The sequence below is a fragment of the Hypanus sabinus genome, chromosome 17, assembly GCF_030144855.1.
Source record: "Hypanus sabinus isolate sHypSab1 chromosome 17, sHypSab1.hap1, whole genome shotgun sequence".
In the NCBI taxonomy this organism is placed as follows: domain Eukaryota; kingdom Metazoa; phylum Chordata; class Chondrichthyes; order Myliobatiformes; family Dasyatidae; genus Hypanus; species Hypanus sabinus.
In genome coordinates, this window is record NC_082722.1 from 54,971,202 (window position 1) to 54,986,794 (window position 15,593).

Genomic DNA, 15,593 nt, shown 5'->3' on the forward strand with positions numbered 1-15,593 from the left:
GGCATTGGAAAGCACTTTATTGATTAATAAGTGTGGTGTGATAGTACAGTGAATGAAACCTTCCATCACTTCACTGAAGATTGAAAGCCGCTTGATTGGGGATAATTATTTAGATTTATATTGCCATTTTTTGTGAATAGGACAATTTGTCACACTGTTAGATAAATGCTAGTGTTGCAGCTCGACTGGAACAGTTCGGCTAGAGGTACAGAGAAACTATCTCCAACTGAATAGGGTTGCCAGATTTGGGAGATATAGAACTGAGAGCAGAGTATTAAAAGTAAGAAAATAATTGGAATTGTACCTCTAGATGGAGAGAAGTAAACTTGACCCTCACTGTTTAAGAAAGAAAGGGAGAGAGAAAACAGGGGCCTGCTAAAGTTGTCAGGGAAAATTTTATAATTTCTATGAAAGATAATAGAACACAGTGGTGTCAGCACAGAATGAGAGGGAAATCATGCTCATCTAATCTACTGAAATTCTTTGAGAACGTAACTGATAGAACAAATAAAGTGAAATCAGTGGATGTATACTCAGCAGCCACTTTATTAGGCATTCCTGCTCATTAATGGAAATAGCTCATCAGCCAATCATGTAACAGCAACTCAATGTATAAATTCATGCCTACATGGTCAAGCGGTTCCTTTGTTGTTCAGACCAAACATTAGAATGGGGAAGAAATGTGATCTAAGTGACTTTTACCATGGAATGATTGTTGGTGCCAGATGGGATGGTTTGAGTATCTCTAAAACTGCCAAGGTCTGATTTTCATACACAACAGTTTCTAGAGTTTACAGAGACAGATGTGTAAAACAAAAACCATCCAGTGAACAGCAGTTCTATGGGTGAAAATGCCTTGATAATTTGAAAGGTTGGAGGAGAATGGCCAGATTGGTTCAAGCTGACTGGAACGCAACAGTAATTCAAATAACCATGCATTACAACAGCAACCTTGAAGTAGATGGGCTACAGCAGCAGAAGTCCATGAATATAATACTCAATGGCCACTTTATTAGGTACAGGAGGCACTTAATAAAGTGGTCACTGAGTGTATTTAAAGAGTAAGCTTTTGATAAGGCACACATACAGAGTTGGTCAACAAACAAAACAGAAAATGCTGCAAACACCCACCAGGTCAGACAGCGCAGCAGAGGAAAAAGAAAAAGTTAATGTTTCAGATGAAAGTCTTTCATAAGAATTGGGAAGGAAAGAAAACAAGTCAGCTATCAGTTGCAGAGTGGGTGAAGAAGACCATGCAGTTCTGGAGAGTGAGCAGTTAGGGAGGGAGTAAACAAAGAAACATAAAATCTGCAAAATACAGAGCAGTAAGAAATCTTTAAATGATCAGACTGTATTAATGGAGAAGAAACACTGAGTCAATATTACAAATGGAGTGAGAGCAGAATTGTTTCAGAAAATAATGAAAACAAGCTGTAAAATTCAATTATCAAGCAAGCTCAGAAAGAGGAGGTGTTGTTCCACAGGCTTACATTGTGCCTCTTTATAGCAGGACAGGAAATCACAGAGAGAAATGTCTAAGTGGGAGAGGTCACCCCATGTACTGAACAGAAGTAAAGTGGTAATCCAAACTGCAATTGGTTTCTCCAGTGACAGGAGACCACATCGCTAGTAGTCTGGGCTTCCAGTTGCCTCCCCCATAACTGATAGATTCTTTTACACTATTTCATCTGAGTGACTGCACATCTTGCCATTTACACAGGATCATTTCATGCTCTTCGTTCATGCACTAAAGGTTTTCAATACTATCCTGAGGTTTCCTTTTCTACTCTGAGGTGGTTATTGTACAGAAAAGACATGTAGACTGGACTCAAGAACCAGGAGGTCATAACCTCAGGATAATACATGTGCTATTTTGAACAGAACATAAAAACACAAGAAATAGGAACAGGAGTAGGCCATCCAGCCCATCAAGCCTGCCCCGCCATTCAATAAGATCATGGCTGATCTGTCCGTAAATTCAGCTCCATCTACCTGCCTTTTCCCCATAACCATTAATTCCCTTACTATGTAAAAACCTATCCAACTGTTTCTTAAATATATTTAGTGAAGAAGCTTCAACTGCTTCCCTGGGCAGAGAATTCCACAGATTCACCACTCTCTGGGAAAAAACAGTTTCTCCTCATCTCTGTCCTAAATCTTCTCCCCTGAATCTTGAGGTAATATCCCCTAGTTCTAGTTTCACTTACCAACGGAAACAACTTTTTTACTTCTATCTTATCTATACCTTTCAAAATTTTGTAAGTTTCTATAAGATCCCCTCTCATTCTTCTGAACTCCAGAGAGTATAGTCCTAGGCAACTCAGTCTGTCCTTCATTCCTGGAATCAATCTGGTGAACCTCCTCTGTGCTGCCTCCAAAGCCAGTATATCCTTCCTCAAGTATGGGGAGCAGAACTGCACACAGTACTCTGTATAGTTGCAGTATGACCTCCCTGCTATTGAATTCAATCTCTCTAGCAATGAAGACCAACATTCCATTTGCCTTCTTAATAACCCGTTGTACCTGCAAGCCAACTTTTTGTGAATCATGAACAAGCACTCCCAAGTCCCTCTGCACAACAGCATGCTGCAATCTTTCACCATTTAAATAATAACCTGCTCTCCTATTATTCCTTCCAAAGTGGATGATCTCACATTTACCAACATTGTATTCCATCTGCCAGAGCTTGGCCCACTCACTTAACCTATCTATAACCCTCTGCAGACTCTCCACATCCTCTGTACAATTTACTTTCCAACTCAGTTTAGTGTCATCAGCAAATTTTGCTATGCTACACTCAGTCCTCTCTTCCAAATCATCAGTGTAAATGGTAAACAACTGCAGGCCCAGCACCAACCCCTGCGGCACCGCACTCACCAACTGGAGAAACACCCATTTATACCAACTCTCTGCCTTTTTTTGTTTAAGCAATCCACTATTCATACCAATACACTTCTTCCGACTCCATGCATCCGAATCTTATTTATAAGTCTCTTGAGCAGCACCTTATCAAACGCCTTCTGGAAATCCAAGGATACAACATCCATCTGTTCCCCTCTATCCACTGCACTCATTATGTCCTCAAATAACTCCAGTAAGCTTGTCAAACAGGACCTGCCCTTTCTGAATCCATGCTGCATCTGGAACCACTCCTTTTTAAATGTTTCGCTATTTCTTCCTTAATGACAGCTTCAAGCAATTTCCCGATTACAGATGTTAAGCTAAGTGGCCTATAGTTGCCTGCCTTTTGCCTACACCTTTTTAAAAAAAAAGTGGCATGACATTTGCTGTCTTCCAATCCACTGGGACCTGCCCAGAGTCTAGAGAGTTTTGATAAATGATTACCAACGCATCTACTATAACCTCCGCCAATTCCTTCAGCACCCTGGGATGCTTCCCATCAGGACCAGGGGACTTATCTACCTTCAGGCCCTCTAGTTTGCTCATCACTATCTCTTTAGTGACAGTGATTTTATCGAAGTCCTCACTTCCCATTTCATCCATAACATCTTTCTTTGGCACATTAGATGTGTCCTCCACCATGAAGACCGACACAAAATAGTTGTTCAATGCCTCAGCCATTTCCTTATCACCCAATATCAATTTCCCCTTCTCATCTTCCAAGGGACCTATGTTGACTTTAGACACCTTCTTCTGCTTTATATATTTATAAAAACTTTTGCCATCTGTTTTTATATTTTGTGCTAATTTATTTTCATACTCTATCTTCCCTTTCCTTATTTCTTGTTTAGTTGTTCTCTGTGGCTTGTTCAAGTTTTCCTGAAGACATTTCTTAATCTGGAAGCTAGTGAACCTGGGATATTTTCTACAGTGGAATCAATGAAATTATTAAGCATATTCAAGAATGAAGAGAGACATATTTCTTCATGCCAAAAGAATTGAGAGATATATGGGGAAAGTAGGAATAAATAATAAAATGGGTAATATGCCACTAATGTTTTAGATGGTGGAGCAGGTTAAGAAAAGGGGGTGAATGGCCTTTTCTTCATATATTCTACATTTATATGAAAAAAACTTATAGCAAAGTTCTGACACACACTAAGATTCTTTTGCTTCTTCACTATTCTTAAAATCTTTCCATTTATTAGATATTTCTTACCTGTTTGCACCATCCCAAAATCCAGTCATCCAACTGACCAGACCATTAACATCCTTCCAAACTCAAAAGTTTTCTCTGCTCCCTTGTTAAGCACACTGCCAATTTTTACAACTGCAAAAATGTTACCATTCTGCTAACAAATCAGCTGAAATTGGGATATTGAGTTTGTTGGAGCTTCAGTAGGCTTAAAGGAAAATTAAGTACCTAACTTAAAAAGAAGACTCCCAAAATTTAAAAGCTTAATTTCAGTAAGAAATCTAAATCCTTTTTGTAAGGAAGCTTAAGACATGGGATGAGGATTATAATTATTGGAGTTTGTCTCTTTACATGTTAAAAGAGTATGAAAGTTAACAGCACCAATTTGGGATTTGAACAGAAAGGTCACTTATAAATCTTATAGGAGCATGTCTCACAGGTACCATTGAATCTCATCTCTGCGCATGGCCCACACATGCAAAATTGAAAAATCGTAGAAATGTAATGCAAATGTGCTGTGTGTGGAGCTGAATGGCACTTCACATTTCTCTATGCAGTTGAAAATCTTACACACAGAACTCAAAACAAAATTCATGGATTTTTTTGCAAAGCTCATAAAGATCCTGATTTTCACTTAAGTTTCATCTTTCATTGAAATGTTTTTCGCATTGTGCACAAAGGCAAAACACTTTGCAATCAGTTTCTAGACATATATTCTCATACTAAGTTAACACGTGAAGAAACAAATTCCAACAATTATAATTCCTTGTCTCAAAACATGAACTTCTTTATGAAGAGGATTTAGATTTCTTACTGAAATTAATTTTTTAAATATACCTTTCATGACCTCATGGCATACTAAAACATACTGTATAATAACCAATGAAGCATTTTAGAAATAAATGCAGCTACTGTGGCTACATTATCACCACAACAGTCAGATTACACACTACAATTTACAGTATCGGTTGATGGATGATCTGACAAACTATTGGTCTGCTTTACCATGGATGGTGCTGTGGCAATTTCATTTAACCATGTGGAGAGAATTCTACTATAATTTTTAAGTTATGACTTATAGATTCTGCCAGACTTTGTGGAATCAAGAGTCAAGTCCCACAGAATAACCAAGTTCTGAAATTTTTGTATTTTATGAGAAAAATAGTTTCTACACAACAGTGAACCTAAATACCAATGGACTATTTGGTAATGGTCATATCATTGAATATTAGGACAATAATCAGTCTATCGTTAGTTGAAAATAGTCATTATTTATTTATTTATTGAGCTACAGCACAGAATAGGCCATTCCAGTCCTTTAAGCCATGCTGCCCAGCAACTACCCCCCCCCCCAATTTAATCTGTAAATAGAACTGATATTGTATATTAATCGATAAACATTCCCACTTCCAATATTATGATGAATACAATATCACTAATGAAGTAGCTAAGATAGTTGGGCCTATGGCACTGCCTGGAGGTTATGATAAAATAATGATTTCATTCAGTATATAAAACACTGATAAGTCCACCTCAATGACAACAATTGAAGGATTAATTACATGGAACTGCATGGGTAAAAGTGGCAACCCTTTCCATTCAAGTTAACCTGACAGTGCTATCGAAATAATAGAGAGCACTATTTCCTTACAGAGGAAATGTTGTGATTGAACTGGTATTAGTTAAGTGCAAATTAAACATAGTTATAACAATGAAACCAAGATGATGGAAGAATAAATGTTTTACTTTTTTAAAAAACATTAACACTACTTAAACATTGACAGCTTAAATCATAGTACGCTGATATTCTTTTTTAATTAATGTTGTGAAATTTTTAAAAAAGGCCTTGAAACGCAAATGTTAAAAACCTGGGATATTTGACATAAGGTAAATTTGTTTGTAATTATATTTTATTTTGTTTTTCCAGTGAATTTACATTTATAATGCCTGACATTTCACAAGGCAAGGATAAATTATTCCACATGGAAATCACTCGTTACTTACTTAAAATAATAATCAGTATTGATGACAAAAAACTAAATAAGTATTGTTAAACTTCAAAATTATCTATGTTATTAAAGTCATAAATACTCATGCAGAAAATTATTTGCAGAAGCAATTTCTACATCATTCTATTACAAATGTTATTTTGAAATGATGTTTATCAAGTTTCTGAATTGAGATAGAAAATCATTTCTAAAAAAGATGCATGTACATATCTTTCTCTTTAGGCTTTGGATAATTTGCTGCAAAGTTCACTACTTGGCCATGATTGAAATAATTACAATAATATTTAAAAATCAAATGTCATTAAGTCATTAGCTTCTCTTTTCTGTAACCTCAAATTTTACTCATTTCACATGCATTACAGAACTGCACACTTGTCAGATATTAATTAAAGAACGTAGAGAGTTCCTTTAAAGCCAAATTGATAAGTTAAGTCCATTGTGTATCACTAAATATTAAAGATAAAAATTTCAAGTTGCATTATTCCTCATGAATTATTGATTTCATTTGGATTAATGAATACTGGGATTGCAAAGAAACATTACAGCATTTGAGTAAATTTTAAGATGAAGCATGATTGGAAAATGTGATGTCAACATGGTCAAATATTCTATTGACACTAACAATCTTGAATCCAAAATGAAGAATCACTACTTGTACAAGATACTAGGAGATTGCTATACTGCTGGAAATACATTTTTTCCCTCAAATGTTGCAGAAAGAAACTACGCAAAAACTACATGTGAAGGAAGAAACCAAGTAAGTGCTACAGGTAGCAATGCCATGAATTGGACATAGGACTTCAATATTTATCATGACCTTTAAAAGACCACACCTGAATCAGAATTGAAATAAGATTGCAAAGACTGAGATATCAGAATACCTCAACAGCCTCACCTCTCATTCCCAAATGTGATACCCCAACAGCATCACCTGTCATTCCCAAACGTGATACCCCAACAGCCTCACCTCTCATTCCCAAACGTGATACCCCAACAGTATCACCTCTCATTCCCAAACGTGATACCCCAACAGCCTCACCTCTCATTCCCAAACGTGATACCCCAACAGCATCACCTGTCATTCCCAAACGTGATACCCCAACAGCCTCACCTCTCATTCCCAAACGTGATACCCGAACAGCCTCACCTCTCATTCCCAAACGTGATACCCCAACAGCCTCACCTCTCATTCCCAAACGTGATACCCCAACAGTATCACCTCTCATTCCCAAACCTGATACCCCAACAGCATCACCTCTCATTCCCAAACGTGATACCCCAACAGCCTCACCTCTCATTCCCAAACGTGATACCCCAACAGTATCACCTCTCATTCCCAAACGTGATACCCCAGCAGCATCACCTCTCATTCCCAAACGTGATACCCGAACAGCCTCACCTCTCATTCCCAAACGTGATACCCCAGCAGCATCATCTCTCATTCCCAAACGTTATACCCCAACAGCATCACCTCTCATTCCCAAACGTGATACCCCAACAGCATCACCTCTCATTCCCAAACGTGATACCCCAACAGCATCACCTCATTCCCAAACGTGATACCCCAACAGCCTCACCTCTCATTCCCAAACGTGATACCCCAACAGCATCACCTCTCATTCCCAGACGTGATACCCCAACAGCATCACCTCTCATTCCCAAACGTGATACCCCAACAGCCTCACCTCTCATTCCCAGACGTGATACCCCAACAGCCTCACCTCTCATTCCCAAACGTGATACCCCAACAGCATCACCTCTCATTCCTAAACGTGATACCCCAACAGCATCACCTCTCATTCCCAAACGTGATACCCCAACAGCATCACCTCTCATTCCCAAACGTGATACCCCAACAGCATCACCTCTCATTCCCAAACGTGATACCCCAACAGTATCACCTCTCATTCCCAAACGTGATACCCCAACAGCATCACCTCTCATTCCCAAATGTGATACCCCAACAGCCTCACCTCTCATTCCCAAACTGGCAGTAAACAAAATAATGCAATATAAAATGAAACTAAAAGGTAGAATTTGTTTAATCCTCGAAGGCAAATGTGCATAAACTGAATAAATGATTTTGAAAATTTATCCAGTTGTTTTACTTTAGTTTCTTTTTTCCTCCAGTTCTTACAAAAATTTCTGAAATCCTATTTCTTGATTTACTAAAGTTATACAATAATTTGAAATCTGTTATACATAAAAGAGACCTGATTCTACAAATGTCAATTAATGATACATTTTAAAACGAAGTTTGGAGCAATGAAGAATTCTTCATACATTCAAGTAGTCTTCAAATTTAGGAAAAACATCTAATTTAATTTAAGTGTCATATACCCATTCTTGGAATCTGACAAAGGAAATGAATTCATTATAAAGTTCAGATTTAGATTTGAAATTGAGTTAAAATATATTAACCTGCCAGTTGTCCTACATACAATATTTATAATTCCTGTTGCCTTAACAAAAATAATTTTCATAATTATGTCAGATTTTAATTTTGAAATCTGCAATCCCATTTTGCAACTTATTGTAATAGTTTCAGACAGATGTAGTTGAATCTAAATTATGCTCTTCATTTACATGTACTAGTCGTAGGATACATGCAAATGAAGTCTATTTGCATAATGGATTCCTGTCATTGCTTCAGCCCTTTTCTTTGCCTCCTTTTCAGCAAGCTTTGATATCACAAACCAAGTTCTTTTTACAAAAAAAGGATTTTATATAGTGCAACATGCTCCTGATTTGTAAAAGAAATTCCTTCAGTAACTATCAGAAATTATCTGTATAAAGAAAGAACCTATGTTTGAGCTTTTCATCTTTCTTTTTCCTTAATTGCAGGAAATAACTTTTCTTTAATGAGATACTTTATTTTAAATTAAGCACCTGAGCCAATTAGTAAGCTCTGACCTTGTCTGAAAAAACAAGGAGGTTAAAGAAGAGTAGTATTTAAAAAATTTAAAAGCCTCTCCCCTTTGCCTCATCTTTTCAAATGTTAGATAAAGCGGTATGCTGATAATTACTTAATCAAATATGACAGAAGGGACTAATTTACTGATTACAATAAAGCCCGAGGGGGTTATGACAAAAATTTCTCTACAACTTCATTCCAGCTTTTATTTAAATAGGCTTTGATTATTTATAACAAAATATCATTGCAACATATTGTAGCAGATGAGACTGTAGAGCGTCGTCTCCCATCAGCTATAGTCCAATAAGCAGCCAGTGCTGTACTGCTGCTGCTGCGGGTTCCCTGCGCCAGCACGGCAGTAATGCCAAGCTATTGGTGTGTTTACCCTTTGGGAATGTTAACTGTAATTCTTCAGCTTTTAAAATCAATTAACCCTTATGTTAATTAGTGTCAAGTCTATAGAAAGCCGCCGCAAATGGCAAGAGCTGGCACACTGCCATCCATTCACTGGCAGCGCCACAGCTCTCTTGATAACAGCGGGTAGGTTAGGGCCCGTATGTACGTCTGTCAGAACTGTTGAGCCAAGGGAGATTATCCAGACCCCTACAGCAAACACGAAGTCATATCTGAAGGCGCAACTGGCAGGATTACCATGCGCTCTACTGTAAATCCTTCCTCAGAGGACATGTTTCAAGTTGAAAACAAGGATGTGTGCACTGTCTGTGTTTAATCATCTTTTGCTTGGCCGTGTAGAAGCGACTGCGGATACTTTCCCCCCTTCGAAGACAAAGCCGCCATGCCATCGACTGCCTCTTCGAAAGATGCCAGGAGATGAAAAAAAACAGTAGCAACGACTTGGTGCCAGGGGCAATATGGCCAACTGTCAAAGCATGAGCCAGTGTTTTGTTCGATGTCGACCTGTTTTCTATTCAAGTTCGTTTACAAAAGCAATACCAACAAAAAAAATACAAAGGAACTATTTTGGAGAAATGCTTTCCGTCCGATGCCATGGGGAATGACAGTGAACCAAGCGTACTTGTCTGTGGGGTACTGGCACTTAACAGAGGAAAAACAAGGAGTTGTGAAAAAATTATGCCTTGCACTTTACAAAAATGGGAATACAGGAAATTTTGGTGCAAACATCCTTCCTGACAGAACATTGGAGATTTACTACTTAATCTGGAGCTTGTTTTTAACCATCAATTGACCCAGGTACATAAGAAAAATAAAAATCATACTCTTGCAGCAGGCAGGCAGTCTGAGATTTATCTGCATTCAGTGCTATCACCAGGGAGATGAATGGGCCGATCTGTAGCCTTTTACAAGATCTACTATGGGAATGAAGGAGGAGGGATGCCACAGAGACGTGTACAAACTTGAAGTGAGAAGGTTTAAAGGTGCGACTTGGACAAATCCTACAATACATTGAATGGGAAAATTAAATGTTTCTCTTTTTATGGGAGGGATTGCCTGTTACTTACGGTGGAAGTGTTGCCGTGGATCCCGAAAGGTGTTCAGTTGGCATCGCACACAGCATTACCGACGAGAACTGAAAACAAAAGGGACAAAAAGTACAAAAGGAATTTAAAAATAATTATGTATGGATTTTACATGAAACAACAGCAATGTTACGGATATACTGCAACTTCGTCAAGTACTGCACATGATTCAAACTGTATAAACTGCCGAATCATTCTGCTGGTGACAGATTTTAACCTGGCATTTTCTGGGCAATTTCTAATGAGTCGTGGATATATCCTTTAATCTAAATTTTCATTTTCAAGTATCTGCTTTTGAATGTAAATGGAGGAGGTTTTTGTTATTAACGCATTTGTGGTGTGGAAAGAATCTTCGAGCATTTTGCTGAAACACAATGGCAGCAGCGCCTGTGAAAACCGACGTTCGGGGGAAAAGGCTCTCTGCAGAGGGATAACGTTAAATGGGTCACGGGCTCTACCAGCTGCTAGGTTCCATACGCCGCAATCAAAGTGAATGTTCTAAAATTATTACAGTCAAACAGTCATGTGGTGGCAGTTAACGTCCCAAGTGTTTAATCATCTTACAGTAGAATGGTTTTATGCATATTTCATTTGCATATCATTAAGCTGGTTAAGCATGGGGTATTCAGAGTGGAATGAATACAATAAGAGTCTCATATGATCCATATCAGAGAAGCTGGTCTGCTCAATGAACTGTCTGCTATTTTTGCTTTTAATCCAATGACTCTGTTACATTTCAAATATAGCGGCTAGAAACCATAATGGAATTCTAACTTTAATGTTTTTTTTAAATTGCCGGAGTAATATTTTTTAAACAAAGGATATTTAAGAGGACATACTCTCGACTACAGAAATTTTATTCCATAGGGGAAAAATGTTAATATTTATTTATTTTCTTTGAAAGTGAAATCCTTTTTTAAAAACTAAGTGAAAAAAGAAAGTCAGAAGTGAAGATTAAGTGAAATTGTGGATTAACTTTGCAATATTTATCTGTTTAAAAGTAGGACTACATGTGTCAACTACTATTGCACAAATTGGTGTGCATCTGATTCTGATAGCCACTATTAAACCATTAATGTGATTAATTAATTATTTCAGTCTGAAAGCCTATTATGCGTACACGACAGATACAGTGGAGTCTTTGTCACTTTCATACATGAATAACATAGTAATCGCAGGCCTTTGTGTATCTTCTCAATGGTTTAATTCATTCGCCCCAACATTGCCTAGTTCTGGGAGATAATCAAAATTACTTCCTGGGAAAACTAAAAAGACAATTAAGCATGGAAATCTTTTGCTGATGTACAACACATGAATTCATTTGGAAATTAGGGCACTTTGTTCCTTCCTTTGCTCTCGCTTTTGTTTCCAATCTTAATATTCAAATGAGATACATCGTGATCCTACTGTACAATTAGCTGGCGATAAAAGCCAGACACTGCTGACTGTGACATTTTGTGCAGTGGACATGCAGATGTCGCTGTTGTTCTTCACATGAGTATAATGATATGCAAAATAGCGAGCATCACTTGGATACAAAATAATTTAAATTTTATTACAAGAAATCTCTGCTTTTTCTTCTGGAGGAATGCCTTTATAAATGTAGCTCGAATCAAATGGCGTTGGAATTCTGAAGCATTTGCCATGGAATTATAAACATAATGACATAAATGTGCATGTAGTCATCTACTGTAGACCTGAATAGTACCAATTCAACTGCCTTCGAATGGATTTATCAATATGGATAACCTTTATTTGCATTACTGAATATTTGATCTACTTTACATACATAACTGATATAGAAAAATTTCTCCAATGGCTTTCACTAATTTATCCACCGGATATTATCACTCAGTCACTGATGATTTTAACACCGTTGGTGTTCAGGTCACCACTTTTCACTGCTGTTGGTAAGATGGTACTTATTTATATGCATGCACTGACTTTGCGTCTATGTAGACTGTCAAATTCCGTGCAAATGAAAAGTTAGCACTTGAAACCTTAATGGCATCTACATTTGCTAGCATTGATTAATATTTGCAATGTTTTCTATTAATACAAAAAAGACCTGCATATTTAATGAATGGCTTTTCAGCGGGAGCAATGTGTAAGTATATTTAACATTGTGTTTTTGTGTCATGAGAAACATCTCCTAAGCATATATTAAAGCAAATATATCGTTAGTAATCTATAATTCAGTGCACTATTCTCTATTAACATAGAGCAAATGGAAGAGATTACTTTTATCAAAATGTTTTCAGTAAGAATCTTTGAAACTGTGACATAACAAATAGACAAAATGAATAGAAGTCTCCTTTCTGGTTCAAAATGTGCTACAAGAAATGTTTCATTTGGTATCCTTATTTACAATAGTGACTGATATAAATTAGAATTAAGATCTTGAAGAATAGCGTGATTCACAGAGCATCAACCTTCGTTTTTTGTGTAATACCTGAGAAAAACAAGCTCTTAAATTATTATACCAGATTGCACTTTTGAACTCCCAACATAATATAGGAAATAAATAATTATAAGCATTGCATTGCTAAATTCCACCATGTAAATAGATCTTTTCTCATTAGAACATTCCTGGATCATTTTCAGTAACCACAATATATTAAAATGTAATTAAAATGGTGTTGAAATGTAATTAGTTTCAAACTTCGTTTATTGTTCATAACCAGTGGAGATGACGTTATATATTCTATGTGACTATTTGCAGACATGGCGAAAACCCAGTGTTGATGTAAAAAAATAAGAAGTGATTTTCTGGTCAAGGCTAGCTAGCAAAGATATCTCCTGGAAACTAAAATACTAAATCTTTAGATTACAATAGAAATGTTGGAAATACTCAACAGGTCAGGAGTTGCACTGATAAGGGATGACTTGAATTTATAAGTGCAGGGTACAATTCTGAAATTTGCAGATGACACTAAATCTTAAGTACAGTAAGCAGGAAGACAGATATTAAATGTCTTAAAAAGAATGTATGTCAAACTGGTGGAATAGCTGAACTCATGATAGATAAAATTCAAAGCCTTTGAGGAATAATGGGCAGAGATAGTACAAAGAGGGTCCTAGAAGTTTAGTGCATTATTTATAAAGGTGGTAGATCAAGTTAGTAAAAAGTTAACAAATCATGTGGAATCCTTCACATAAAAATGAAGGCAAATAAGGTCTCTAACTTACAAATGAAGGCATTTATTAAAAAAAACTTGTTTGGTTATTTGTTTAATTCTAGGCACACACTTTTGGTTGAGGGTTATGTGGATAGAGGAACAAGGTTTATCTTTCGAGCAAAGACTTATGATGTGTGAATAAAGAGTAAATGTTTCCAGTGGCTTAAGGATTACTAACTGGAGGATACTGATTCAAAATAAATAGAAAATGAATCAGAGGGGACCAGAAGAAAAACATTTTCTTGATGTTTGATATTTGCAATGTAATGCCTATCTGGATGGTGGATACAGGTTAAATAATAGCTTTTAAAAGGTAGGGGATGCATACTTTAATAAGAAATTGTAGAAATATGGACAAAGAGTAGGACTAATGACATATTAGATTATGCAATTGCATACACAATTACACAATACTTTCTTTCAGGCTAAAAATAAAATAATAACTCCAAATTAACTTAGTTTTATATAGATAGCAACTGGGATTTTAAATGGATATATAAAACAAAAATAAAAAAGATCACAGTTGATATCTGAAATAAGATCAAACAATGCTGAAAATACTCAGTACATCAGGAAGCATTTATGGAGAGAGAAACAACTATAATGTCAAATCTTAGATTTTGTAGTATTTTCTCATTTAAATTAGCATACTGCTTGGAAGAGATTGTGCTGTTAAATAATCTATATTGAAAACAATTCTGATTTCAGAGAAGAATGTGAGGCCAGAATTCCTCAATTTGTCCTTGGGGACTTGGATTGAAATGGAACCAAAGAAAGAATCTATTTGGCCATTATTTGTTTCACAGATTCCTCCCCGAAATGTATTCTACTGTAGCATACTCTAAAATACATACTCTAACTAAGGAGAAAATAGAATTAATACCATCAAAATATATTTGAAAGGAATGAATAGACCATTCTTATATATAGTTAATTAATCAGAAAATGAACTTTCTTTTAAAATGCCACTCACCAATGCTGAATGCCAAAAACATACACAACATTCTCAGAGCTGGTATCATGAATGGCAGATATTTAGGAATCACACAGTAGGATTCTCTGTAATTAAATGCATTCACCTATTCAGGAATGGGTATATTATGTCACTGCACCCCAAAGAAACCTGAAATATTAAACAAGCGTTTAATGCAAAATCACTATGAATGAGGGCACGGTGCTTTCCTTGGATACAACACCAAGACATAAGTTTCTGAGCCACCCAGTGACCACAAAACCTACTTACAAATTAGAATGCAGTTTTAGACAGGGAGAGTATTTGGCCATCCATGTCTGTATAGCTGGATAGATTCTGGTACATAATAGCAGCTACTTTCAGTTTCCTAGAAGAGGTGGTGATGTAAAACTGAGTATCATCACTGGATCTATGAAGCACACTTGTGCTTCTCAACTTCACAGATAAATACAGTAACAGAGGCCACAGTTGAAATCTTAAGTCTAGCTTCCATAATGAAAGGAAGATAAGGGTGGCCAAAGTCGGTAGGTAACATTAGGCTGATCAGTTAATTTGCTTTGTTGGTGGGGATGGGGCTTGAATTCACAAAAGATGTGCAAGCAGAGTTCATACTTGTATGTCTCTAATCAAGCTTCTGGTGAAATGAAAAAAAAATCAAAAAATTATCAGAATGACGAGGAGTTTCCCATATAATTTCTTGGACCAACAGTTCAGAATAATACAATTCATCTTCTTTACACACCCCTAATGGGTAAACAATTTCATGAGTTTTTTCTTACCCAGTACACAATCAAAATAAACAAGTATTGAGTGAGTTAGCCAAGAACAAATGATGAGGTCCCTGGGTTAATTTTTTGTTGGTGAGTGAATGAACAGAGATTGCAGATTCAAGAGTCTGCAGCAACAAACAAGAAGATGCGGGA

General features: G+C 36.6%; 1 protein-coding gene across 1 annotated transcript in view; it reads right to left on the reverse strand.

The window, feature by feature from the left end:
• The window catches only part of LOC132406637 (early endosome antigen 1), a 632,764-nt gene that overhangs the window by 475,579 nt on the left and 141,592 nt on the right, over positions 1-15,593 (reverse strand). The window contains exon 7 of the mRNA XM_059992439.1: positions 10,501-10,568. Within this exon, the coding sequence (XP_059848422.1) occupies positions 10,501-10,568 (68 nt within the window). The remainder of the gene's footprint in view (positions 1-10,500; positions 10,569-15,593) is intronic.